This window comes from Bombus vosnesenskii, unplaced genomic scaffold (assembly GCF_011952255.1).
Source record: "Bombus vosnesenskii isolate JDL3184/JDL3185 unplaced genomic scaffold, Bvos_JDL3184-5_v1.1 scf7180000013262, whole genome shotgun sequence".
NCBI classification, from domain to species: Eukaryota; Metazoa; Arthropoda; class Insecta; order Hymenoptera; family Apidae; genus Bombus; species Bombus vosnesenskii.
The window spans coordinates 4,190,297-4,203,948 of NW_022882922.1; the positions used below are offsets into that span (position 1 = coordinate 4,190,297).

General features: G+C 42.9%; 1 protein-coding gene across 20 annotated transcripts in view; it reads left to right on the forward strand.

The window, feature by feature from the left end:
• The window catches only part of LOC117231757 (probable Ras GTPase-activating protein), a 252,226-nt gene that overhangs the window by 189,678 nt on the left and 48,896 nt on the right, over window positions 1-13,652 (forward strand). The window contains exon 1 of one of the 20 annotated variants that reach the window (XM_033490959.1): window positions 609-1,810. The exons of 17 other annotated variants lie outside the window; for them this stretch is intronic. In XM_033490959.1, coding sequence (XP_033346850.1) covers window positions 970-1,810 — 841 coding nt within the window. In that variant the 5' untranslated portion in view covers window positions 609-969. Of the gene's footprint in view, window positions 1-608; window positions 1,811-13,652 lie in introns of those variants that run through there. 2 more of the 20 variants (XM_033491214.1, XM_033490512.1) reach the window with 2 other exon arrangements.

The window sequence follows — 13,652 nt, forward strand, 5'->3', positions numbered from 1 at the left end:
ATACGTGTCAACCGATGGTATTCCGTACATTCTCGGAACCGTTTCGCCCGTCTCTGACAATGTACGTCTTATACATCGCGTTGTGCGAACTGTCGTGACGTGCTGGTCGTACATAGGATACTCGTGTACCGTTGTCGATTATCGTCGATCGAGAGAGAACGAATGCGCGGAGGAAACGCTACACCGGCGATTAAAAGGTGCCAACAGAGAAGCGTGTCGTAAATATCTGTCCGTAATCTTCAAATTTGTGAATCGACCGTGTAATGATCGGTTGTATGTCAGAGATTCCACGAGTCAGGCGCCGAAGGACAAGAGTCACCGGCGACGATAATCGAGCGAAAACATTGGTCGATAGTAAAAACACTGTTCACAGTTCAACGCTTGGCATTATCTCTGTCCGTGTACGCAACGAGGGTGACCGCTGTATTTGTTTTTCTCGATACACGTGCTCCTGCGAGCGGCGCGATACGTCGCTCCATCTATATTTAGTGGCATCGTTCGGAGCGAGAAATTCGTGAGCCCTCGATCGCAGTACGCGTTTTCTCGGTCCTTCGAAATCTCTCTCTCTCTCTCTCTCTCTCTCTCTCCCTCCCTTACCACTCTCCTCCCTCCCACCCACTCTCTCTCTCTCTCCTTCTCTTTCTAACGAGTAGGGTGTGAAGACGGAAACATAAGGTGAATTTCAGTGAACTCTCTCGGACCAATGCCGCGATGGTGAGAAACGTATGGTGTATTCGCGTAAACTTTTCTCGCGGAACTGGTGGAATGGTGAACGTGTGACGTCTTTAACGATTCGATGCGACTTAAAGGCGCGCCCTAATTACGTAACTTTTGTTTCGAATCGATCGACGGATCTATTCGTACGACTAATATGAATCGATTTTACGGAACGGTCGTCGAGTTACAGTAAATCAAAGCGAAGGGAAGAAACTGTGAATCGTGACATGTGAACTAGTCGCATCCGGAGACATGTTGAACGCAGAGAACACCGAGGGTTCGCCGAAACGAAGGTCGACCTTCTACGTATCTTTGGATACCGATGCCCGACAACCCTCGAAGATCCCAAAAACGATCACCACCGAGTCCGACAAGTTCGTCAGCAACACATTTCCCATAAGTAACTCGAAAACGGTGCCAAACGTCATTTTAACCCGTACTTTGAGCAACAAGGATGATTCCTTGTCAAAATCAAAACGTACGGAGGAGTCATTCCCCGAGTCCAGAGGTAAAGTGCAGTCATTAACGAAGATATTTGAGACACCAAAGGGAGAGCAGATGACAAATAGCTCCGAACAGAGAAAGAAGGTGGAAAGGACCAGGTCGTTCAAAACCATCGAGAGATTTCACAGTCGATTCACCGGTCGAAAGGATACGAACAGAAAGGACAGCCGTTTAAATAATACCATAGCGTGCTTCGAAGTGGAAGACGAGGACTCGAGGAAGAAACCGGATGCGGATAAGCGGACGAACTCGAAGAATCAGGATTCGAAGTCGAACGGTGCTGATAAAATTAGTACGGAGACGAGAACCAAGCAGAATGGCAGTACGACGTTCACCAATTTGTTGATACGTAGAACACACAGCACGAAATTAGCCAGGAGTACGAGTACGTTGGTGAAGGCGACTGGCAGGCACGCATCGGTAGACAATCCGTGTAGCGTCGTGACGCCAGCCAGGGGAGAGAATCATCGGTCGAACACCGAGAAATCGAAGGAAGACGAGGCGCCGGACGATTCTGTCGCGGATAACGACGAGGGTACCGAGTCGTCCGTGTTCGAGGACGCCGACGCGGACGCTGGGATACATTCAGGTAGGCGTGCGCGCGTTGTGTACTTTGTAATCACGATGGGGAGCGTGGCTCGACGTGACGCCGATGGAGAACGAAATTTTTTTTCGATGACGAGATTCCATAGTATAGTCGTTCTTTAGGTTCGACGAGAAAGAACGATGACATAGTTAGGTTTGGGTTAGGTGCGTTTAATGCGCGCGCTTCGTAACCGTTTGCTCACGGTTTCAGTTCTTCGAAAGTTGCGTTTCAACGATCGAAATCCTCGGATACGCTTCGAATATTCGTTTGAATTTATTTCGATCGTTTCATGGCCCATATGAAGAAAAATCGCGCGGAACAGTCAAGCGAAATCGACCAAAGAATCGTTAGATACTCGTCCGAATTTACTGGCCGAGCGTGTAACCAGCGTTAATTATTCGCCTCCGCGCGCGAATGAGAACCAATTTATGCCGAATTTATTGACGAACGTTGCTAAAAAAGAAAAATATACTCTTTACAAATATCTTAATAAATTTGAGTATCGATCCGTTTGTCGAGCGAGCGAGTTGTAGAATTTGAGGAAATTTTGATTACTAGTTTCTTTTTAAACTGTGAAAGTTGTTATTTGTTGTTGAACTTATGATCAGTTAATGGAATCGTTTGTCTAAAAGTATCGTAAAGATGCTATTTTCGATAGAATCTTTGTCAGTTGAATCGTGCACCGAGCTTTTTTTAAAAACGGGTTACATATTTACTGCGATACGCCTGACATACGTGAAATATAGCAAAGTATTTTATCCAGTTCTTATAATTTGTATACAAGGTTCAGCGATATTTCTCTGAAATACGGATATAACAAATTTTCCGGAAAGATGTTCATGGTTTATGAATATACGCAATTTAAGCTACTGGAAATCCTCGGCGTTTCTGGAATCGGTCAAAATTTGTGTGCCTCGTCGAATTCGCTGATCCCAGAGTTAACGAAAAGCTTTCCACGACTATCTAAATGTATATAGATTCAGAAGAAAAGGTTGGACGAAATCGTGGTTGAGCGACGTCGAACAAAAGGGCTACAGGGTACGGGGGATGCTCTCGTAAATCAAGTCGAGGAAGCGATTGAAATTCGCGATTCCAGCGACGAATTCGCGAGTCCCGTTAGTTGGCCAGAAATTGCTCGGTGAGCGAACGCGAGCTTTTTTATTTCGCGTTCGCCCGCCGAGAGGATTACCTTAATTAAGGGCGAACGATCACGAACCGCGATCCAAGCCCTGTCGTTTATTTTTTCAAAGAAAATCGCGTCATTTTAGCTACGTAGTTACTACGCCAGTCAGTGCTTTACCATCTCTATTTTCAGTCGATGAAACGTAGCTATAGTAGTATCTATAACTAGTAGGTAAAATAGCTGTAAAATATTTCGCGTACATCGAAGCAACGTCGAATTTAAATAGAAGTCGAATTTGACTGTAGCTTAAATTTACTCAGATTCGTTTTACGTAGATTCGGTTTAAGTGGTATTTTCAAAGGGTTCGTATTTGCCGGGAACTTACGATACGAATACGAAGCAAGACCTACTTATGCGGTAGCCTGTTTCAGCCACCTGCCTTTCAAGCCAGGTCAAAAGAGCCAGAGAGTTATTTGGGTAGTTGGTAGGTTGGCTGAAGGAATAAGGTTGACACGATTGTGCTTCTCTTTGTTAGATTTCCTCACGACGACCTTCCAAATTGAACTCGTTGCTCGTGTCTTCGATAACAGGCGACAAGTTGAGTAGCGAGACTAGGAAGCATTCGAATATTTAGTTGTGCCTATTTTTTAATACATAAAACAGCGAAAGCAATAAAAATTATCGCTATAATACGATATCTGGATACTGTATAGAATTTAAAATTTTCAATCAAATTTGCAACGTTACATTTTTTCAGACTTTCTTACGATTTACCGTAAATGCTTGTAAACATTTTTTTACGAAATAAAAAGTATGGAAGTTACGACGATATGGAATGAACGAATATATCTATTGAATATTCTGTCTAAAACAGATTCTTATGATAAAAGAGAGAATGCGTGGAGCACGAAGCAAAGAAATCAATAAGGCAAGACTGTAAGGAAAATCGTTGATATCTTAGATGCATATCTATCCGAATACTCGCAACAAACATCAGCGTGAATCAGTATTTACGATTTATGATGCAATAGCCCGATATCTGACTCGATGTGATAACTGGTTAATCGGAAATACGTTTTACGCGCATTCTTTGTTAGGTGTGTGTCTTAAAACGCGCCAATAAGAAGCGAAAGCGATTTAACGTAAAAAAAACTGTTATTTAAATCTCTGCGTGCAACAAACTTTGCTCAAAATGAAATCTCAATATTATTACTTTTATGAACGAGATATAATCGCATTTTGGACGACCGAGATTTCAGATTAAAGTAACTCGAAATGAAGACTCGGTGATTATCATCGGATTTGAAAAATATACCAGTGTTTGAAAGATTCGAGGCTACATGATAAAATTAAGCTTTCTATAAAAACAATTATGTATAAATATCTGGACTGAAAAGAATTCAGAATTTGATTAAAATCTTTCTTTCGTATACGGTTTATGTTCGCAAGAAAATGCTTGACAAATGTTTAACGTTGTATTTTCTCTCTCGGCAAACGCTTTCCACGTATCTCCGATAGTCGGAGTAGATATCTCTGTACGTAAAAACATCCACGAAACATGTACGTACTCGGACTGTACATATTTGCATTGGAACAAATTCCTTTGTAGCATATTCCAACGTAATTCTATGCATCGCGAGAACTCGATCGTTAGGCACAGGACAAATACGGATCTTCTGTAAAAAGCGACATAAGGTCGCCACTCGATATCGTCCGATACTGTTTTTTCGGGCCATATTGCGCCAGTATCGCGGCAGATAAGTTATGCTCGATTGTAATAGAGTCGTTTATCTGTCCTGATTCTCGTCACCTCTCTCTCTCCCTCTCCCTCCCTCTCCCTTTCTGTCTCTTGATCTCCTTTGTAACGCGTCGTCGTGCGAATTCGATTTTTCACGCTTCGTTTTCGCGTTTCCATGAAACGCGGAACCCCCTCCGGCACCCGGAACTGCACTCTGCAAACGAGTGTTTAATGGATCGACCTCGATGTCTCGCATTCTCTCTCATTTCGTATCTTGCTCCCCTTTCACTGTGAAAAATCGCGATGACATCACGGTTCGTAGCTTCATCACGAGTCACGGCATTACAAAAATCGTTGCTTTTTCCGTTCTGATTTCTATTCGGCTTTTTTTCCTTCCCTCATCCACGATTTTTTTTCTTGGCTTTCTCCTGCATTTTTTCCTTCTTTTTTTTTCTTTTTTCAATTTCTGACTGATCGTCCACGAACAATAACGATGTCGAGGATGGATCACGATGAACGAGGATAGGTCCACGTCATTGGTGTGCTCGTCGCGATGATTCGACGTACGTACCTATACGTGCTGTTTGAAAGAGGATATAAGTACCGTTCGTATGAATATTTCAGGGACCTCGACGTCGTTCGTGTTTCACCTTTTATTCCGAGGCTTAATTATTCTTCGTTGCAGAAAGGATCGGTGGATTTCTAGGGAACGCCGAGCACGACATAAGCGAGGTTATTTTATAATAGAGAACGTATTAGGTTCTATAAATTTGAGTTGTCGGTGCGATTAATAGTTCACGCACATAACGAAAGGTTTAACGTTAATTCGATCGAAGACTTTGAGTTGCTTGACGAGTATCGATTATCGTGTATGTACCTGTACGTATGTATTATTTTACTTGTTTTGTTCAAATATACTGCTCGATTAATAATACGATACTAATAAAGAATTAACAACGATATACGTATAGTCAAATTTTTATTAAACAAAGGATAAACGATTTTATAGCGTTTGAACGAGTCATTCACAGTGGTTAAAAAACTACCTACGTATCTTTCAATTTGTATCGAGTTACACATTCGCACACGTCTGAATACGCTCGTTCTCGTAAAACGAAATAGTTGAGAGGGAAAAGTAATAACGGGATCAAGCAAGTAACGAGGCTACGGGACTACGTTTACTACTGAAAGCTGCTAAACCCAATTCAGCCGAATAGGATGGCATTCGGTGCGATCAGACCTACTACATTGATAACGAGCTGCGCGACGTTATAGCGGCAATAACGCGAAATGACATCAGAATCCCGTTTCTTTGTTAGTAATTGTGCTCTAATCGCGAATGCTCGATGCAGAGTGGATGGAACGTATGCACTCGAGAGAGTAAGTGAAACGAATTTCAGGCCGAGCGGTCGAATCTAGGTCTCGTTATGAAATGATTTCGAAACGGCCGTGCTTGTTACTTAATTGTGGCCGATCGTGCTTAACGTGCTCCAAGTTACACACCACAATGTTTGAAAATAAAGCGGGAATGTGAGTCACCGTGCATGATTTTCACCAATGCTGAATGTTCACCGCGATTCGATTCGATTCGTTTCGTTTCGTTGGTAGCTTGTCGCGAAATATCGACCGTTGTTTCTCGTATTTTGCAGTCGATTCTATACGCGAAAGAAACGATATGGTGGAGTAGCTTCGATGATTACGATAATAAAGGAAACGAAGACTTTCTATTCGTCGATGAGTAGTGCCAATAAGTACATGGACCTGTATATTATTTTTTATCATTTTTTTCATAATTTTGGGGGACCCAGAATAGAAAATTCATGTCGTACAATAGCAAAGCAATTTCCAGCGCGTCTGGTAAATCATACGCGTTCGTGTGTCGCAACTTACACTCTCCACTTGCGTTTTTACCCATTAGTAAGGAAACTGTACAGTCATTGGGAACGAAGCAAAACGATTCCTCGAAGGCAACCCTATCTAAAAAGCCAAGATTTCCAGCTATCGCTCGATAGGATTTGTTTATCATTTCCATGATAATCTTATTTGCAAACGTAACCGTGATAGCGCGACCTATCGATCCTTCGTGCTCCTCCAGATAGAATGGATCGAATCCGCGAGCAGGAAATGGTGTCCTTCCGCGAATGGCCGAACGTGAGAATACGCCGGAAATCCATTCCCAGCGAATTTCACAGCATACCTCGATTCGATGCTTAAAACAGAGAACCAGAAGGCTGGGCCTCGCTTTCTCACGGTCAGTTTTTCAACAGAAATTAGATCGTTCGTCGATCGTTACGTTCGAATCGAAACTGGGCAGAAAGCAAACAACGCCGTGCGTTTCGACGTTTAATCGTCTTGCTGATTGTTATGCGTTGCGCGTATGTCCGACCAGATGCGTGCCTTTCCTCGCCTGTTTTCATTTCCTCTTCTTCGCCATCTATTCGGAATTACAGCTTTCAATTTGTTTTGAAATTTTTTATTGTCTTTTTCCCGAAGATTTGTACGATTATAGAAGTTTCTCCTTAGGTCGTTTATTTTAGATTGTCGCTGGATATTCGTGTTAAAATTACTGTTAAAACAAATTACACGTACATATAAGGCTATCACGTGTCTATAAATTATGGTTAGAAATAATTAGAAAATTAAACGTTGGAGTGAAATTTCACTCGCTAATACAGATCATTCCGATATTGCGGTTAGCTATAGCTTTTCAACGAAAAAACGAAAACTCTGCTTTAGTTTGATAAGAAAAGGAGAGCGACAGAATGAGAAAGTGTTATGAAATTTAAAAAGTTCATTGTGCAAAACAACGTGTAATCTCGTTCGTTTTATTCTCGTATTAATAAATAATCGTACATTATTAGGAATTTCTCGAGAGAGTCGTGCGTTTTCTCGCGTAAAATTCTTTTTTCTGCAACAACGCTGAGCTACACGCTAGCGAGCGCAATTGCAATTATGAAGTGAACGGACTTGTTTCATTTCGCCGGGACATTGTGCGTGGGAACGTACAGCAGCGACGTTTAGCAAACGATATTTAAAGCAATTCTAAGTGGAAGAGCCCGTTTATTTTCGCCTTTTCCATCGTTTTTCTCTGCCGGCTTTCACCGTGTAAAACGCGTTTCTTCGCTGTAGAGTGATCTTATCGGTCACAAGGGAAGATCCCTAACTCGGAAAATCAGAAAATTATGAGACTTCAGGGATATCCTTTTCCTGATAGCCAAATTCGATCCTAGGGACTAAAATTGTTCCCTGAAAATGCGGCTACGTTTCGATTTTATGCCGTAACTCGTAAACTTTAAGAGACGGAGAAAAAGTTTTCAGCTACAAGTTACTTCTTTTAATTAGGACCGTCATTTGGTCAAAGATTTATCAATGGTTTCTATAGTTAGTTGTATAGTTAGAATCTTATTGCTGTACTTAAATCGCCGATTAGGATTTCAGGTGAAAAAATTATTATTTGCGTCTATTGCTTTTTTCCAACTATATAAACAATCGATGAATCTTTCACCAAACGACAGTTCTAATTGGAAGACGTAACTTTTGTCTGAAAATTTGTCTTCTATCTCTTAGCGATTACAAGCTACGGCATAAAATTGAAGAATAGCCGAGCTTTTAGGGATCAATTTTATCCCCTTGCTTTGAATCTAACCAGCGGAAAAAGATCGCGTTATACGTATCTATGTATGCTGTACACATGCTCGATGTTTCATAACTTTCGGAATCTCCGGATCGAGGATCTTGCCTCGTCAGTCAGCAGGAATGTTCTATACAGATTTTTCTCTCGATCCTCTTTTTCTAGAAACAGCTATTTTTATGGCCGCTTTTTATGCATCGTAACGACGCGGCGACCCAGTTTCGATATTTACATTTCATCTCTGCCATGAAATTTCTTTCTTATCGCGTTTTGTACCAATGTTCGGAGGTTACCGCATCTCGAAGTTAGAGGAAAAGTAAACGCGACTCGCTATTATCCAGTCGTAGAACGAGAAAAGTAGGTGTGCCCTACTAGAAAGGAACTGTAGGAGGAAAACTTTCGCGTGCTTACGGTTTACATATGACGTAGCAGCGATTACACCATGACGATGAGCAGTTTATCAAAGTGGATAGTCGTCTATGTTGGAACGATAGCCGTTAGCCACGAATTTACGGAGAAAGGTAAAACAAACGATTCGCGAGGAATCGAAAGTTAAGAAAATACAAAAGACGCGTAATACGTTTTTAAGAATACATAGTCCCGTACTTTACATTTGAAATGATCGATCGAGTGGAGAGCTGAAAGAGCGTACAAAAGCTTCTTGAATTCGTTCAGAGAACAAGGCGTGGCTTTATGAGGCGTAAAGGCGTTGGAACGTTTATAAGAAAAGGCACTAATACTGAATTTATTTTTTTCCATTGTGTTTTCATGGCATTGTTGAAAGACCAGGCATGCATAAAGTATACCGACGTCGGGAATTTCATAAAAGAGCGTTTGCGCTAAGCAGGAAGAAAATGAAGGGGAAAACCACTATCTCGCATTTCGGTACGACCGTTAATTAAACCTTAATTGGGCAGCGTTAATTAGGTATTTAAAAGCAATGTAATATAAAAAATGTGTACTTATAACGGAGCATAAATATGGTTTTGTCGTAAATCATATTACTTGTATCAGCTAAATAATGGAACAATATTTTCTGTTGCAAGTTATATCGGTGAACTAGACAGAATAATTCTTTTCCAACGTAATAACTATGTAATAACCGTAATTAAAACACCTCGTTAAAATAAATTAGATTTTTACACGAGTACAAGTTTATTCGTACAGCTCCGTTTTATTAACGTAAAATTTATGTCAAATAGAAGAGCATAGAAAAAAGTCGACTCCTGAATCAAACATTCAAATATTTATCGTGTTCTAATTGATTAAATAATTTCCTTCGTCGAAAAATATTTCGCGTGCAATATAGTTTAAGTGATGCAATACGCGATGACACGTACGTACAGTCGCGTAGGAGTGTAAGTTAACGCTCTGGCTAAAAGTTTTACGTATGTGGTAAAAATACGACTCAAATCTGAGATATACCTGCAACGGCGAATGTCTTCTATTCGAACGACACTGCGGTTCTCAACATCGCGACGAATAAAAGACGTTCAAATTCGAGTGACAGCGATGAAGACGGATCACTGAAAAATCGCCAAATACAGCTCCCTGTAAATCACGCTCTTCAAAGTGGTTCGTCCGCTTATCTCCGTTTTCCAAATTAATATACCAAATAATGCGAATTAAGTTTCGATCGTCACGACCTGTTGCGTCGAACGTGCATCTGCCTTTGCGAAAACGAATCACGATTTCTTCGTCGTAACGCATCGTCGTCACGGACAAAAGAAGGAAAACGGCTGTAAACGTGCTTGAACGTGGCCTCGGCGGACTTTTTTCGCGCTCGAAGACGAATGGGCTTTCGGCGAAGGGTCCAGGTCCTAAATACACAAACGTACACGAACGCACGGTCCGAATTTTCTCGCGCCTCTATGGATGCATAAATCATGTAGATAGGAATCGTGCTTGGAAACGAATAGGCAAGATCGGTGGATCGGTGAGCTCGTGGGTAGTTTTTGAATTTTTCCGTTGATCTCGTCACGTAGACGCGCGAATTATATAGTTCGGTGGAGACATCGATGATGGCAAGTCACGATTAACCCCCGTAGTAACAGACTCTTCTTGCGACGTTTACGATTAACATATGTACCTAACACAACCCGAATGAACCCATTTGCACGCTCGATGGATACAACGGGAGGTCGGGTTCGATTACGCCCACGTATCGTGAAACTTCCTCGATTTTATCGAGTCGAGCTGCCGGAAGTGACATCAGACGTCGAATCGCGAGCAGAGCAGTCGGAAAAGTGACGCTACACGTGGCCTCCTGCAGTCAGCGGTCGTTAAGTCTGACCAACGTCGAGGACGGGATCAATTGAGTCGGCAATTTGTCGAGGCTACGCGGAATCGAGCGTGGACTCGCGCGTATCCGTCTCTGCGAGAATCTGCGTATCCGCCTAATCGCAAAGAAGATTCGACGATGTGCGAGAGAAATTTTAACAACGTGTACTTTGAATGCAATTTCACGATATATCTTTCTTTCTCTTACGTACGTACTTTTGTGAAATACTTGTTCGGATCTTTCTCACGGATTAAATTTAATACGAAAGCGCGCCGAATGCGCACGAGTTCGTTAAATATTCAATCGTAACAACCAGATGCTCAAACTTCGAACAGTTCTCCGAAACGTTTTATCAGCGCGCGTACACAGATCGTTGGTCCTTGATCGAAATGACTCAGAGACAAAAGCTCTTGATCGCGTGTCGTGACCGACGTAGTAGTAGAAAGTATGACGCGTTGGTCGATCACAACCGCGAAATTAATTGCGTTATTACGTTATCACATTGTACGCCAGACCGGACGTCGATGATCGACGCGAATAATTAATCGCAAGTTCGTTGCTCTTTGCCAACGTAACGGGCTTCCATCTGAATGCGACTCGCGACATTTTCCTTTCTAAGGACACGTTTTATCGTACCAAACGAGTTTCTCTTTTCACGAGCCGAACGCGATCGATATACTGGCGCGAGAGATTCGTCGAATCGCCGTCACGGTTTCGCTAAAATAGCAAGCACTCGTCATTCTCCGATCCTCGATTCTATGACCAATTACTTTTATATTCTTAATTCGTTGAAATAACTTTCCATTCCCATTGACAACTAACGTCACGACACTGCCTTTTAACACTGCGAAAGAACCGGCTTTAAAAGCTGGCTCAGGATTGACTTAACCGAAGGTGTTCACGGCGTTAGATCTAAATTCGATAAATTAGAGAGATATTCGCTATAATGGCAGCTTAACCCCGAGAGCACCGGTCGCTGCCCACAACCTTTTTCCTTTCATTACGGTTCGTGATAAGGATCATCCTTTATCGTCATCGTAATAGAGAATACGTACGTACATCGGCAACGTAGATCGTTTATCGAGCCCGTACACGCATACCAGCCACCAGATAGCTATTTAAATCTGCTTTTGGTAACAACGAATGGCACAAAGCGGCCCCTTAATCCACAGAAATGTGCCCTTTGTGCCAAGTACGGGGCCCCACCCCGGCCGCCTGGTGATCCCTTTAAAAGCTAGTTTATGATACATATTGGCTATCCCGTGACACCCCTCGAGAGGATCCTGTGGCCTGCATCGAAGTTGCATGCCCTTTTTCCCCCTATACTTTTGTCGATCGCTTGTTTACCTACGTGGAAACACTATCGCCGTATCCCTGTCGGTTCGCGCACCCTTTTGCTGCTCGTATCACGCTCGCAAAGTTTATGCAACCAAAGTACCAAAGCCTTCTTCGCTCGGATTCAGCTCGATAGACACGTTGATATTTGTCGCTCGATACATATATCGTACGTGGTTACAAAATTATCGGCCGTCCAGTTATTATTACTCGACTATCCGAGAGAGCGAACTACGCGAGACGGAACACATCGCGAGACACCCTGTTTTATTTGAAGGATCGATCGCGCCGAGTCGGTTGCGCAACGAGTCCCCGGCCCCGTTACACGCAAACTTTTCACGTCGAGTCGATCGAGTTCTTTAAACGTGACGTTTGCCGATGTTTCGCAGCCTAGAGGATCGAGGCTCGTTCGACGAGTTTACTCACGCCACGCTCGTGGTCGTCTCCCGCCAAATCGTCGCAAGTCCGTGTCGTTCCAATTCGTCGTCGCCAACTTCTTCTTCTCCTTCGGAGTACGAGGATGAGTCACGTTTACTACGAGTCTCGTGAACTCTGTTGCCTCGTCATCCTCCTCCAGGGGATTAACGAGCCTGTCCGTTCGTTTTTCTTCGAGCAAACCGGAAACCGATCTCCCGTTGTTCCGACTGCGGAAAGTTGGTCTAGGTGTAGACGCTACTCGCCGGGGCTAACTGTGTGCGATACGAATCCTGGATTTTGGAGAGCAAAGCGCTCCAGGGATTAGCAGGTTAAATGCGATTTTCGTGTTCCTTGTATAGAGCTTTACACGAAGATTTTCCTAGTAGAGGCCTTCGAACGACGGAGGTAGAAAGAGATGGGCGAAGATAGAGACGATCGAATTGGTCGCGTTGATACGGTGTTTTACGAGGGTTGCGAGTTTCCTCGTTTAACTCTCTCTTATTTCGAAATGCTTCTATCGACCGATATTTCCTCGTCTCACTGAGAGTAGTCGACATTGTCTGCCATATTTTAACCGAACGAATAAATCAGTGGGCCAAACGTAACTAAAATAATTATAAAAATAATACAACAAAGAAGGATAAAACGCGATGAAGAAGAGGACAAAGGCGAATAGCAAGTATCAAAGTTGATAAACTTTCTTCTATCTTTAACACCGCGAATGATGCACGCTCGCGATATAGAATTGGCTCTATGCAGTCGCGCTGCATCAGAACTGGGACATCCGGTCGGAGCGTGGCAAAAGCCACGCGTGAACGTTACGAGTCCGATGAATAATGCAAATACGCGCCGGCTAGATTATCGTTTCCCCCTTGCGCGTAAAACGCTGAAAACCGTGGCCTCGGGAAAGTGGATCGACGCGTGGCCCAGAAAATTATAATCGCTTCGGAACCTACTCCCGCCTATCTGTGCTAATCGCACAGATGAATTAACGACGAATCGGCCTACAGTCTATGGAGATCGGTCAAAGGAGATAATTAGCGCGGTTACGGGGTTAGAAGGATGGATGAATAGGAGAGGGTGCTTGGTTTCACGAAGGAAGCTGTCACCGGAAACGAACGATAGTTGGAAAAATCGACGGTGTCATGCGAGAAAGTAGTCCGATGGACGTCTGTGCGTTTGATTAGCAATTTCTTTTTTGCGAATGCGTTATTTCATTCTTGCGTTAGAAATGCGACTCCGATCCCTGATGTAGATGATACGTAATTAGTTCTGTCAGATTATGTCGTGTACCACTTGTGAGAGATTTATCAACATCTC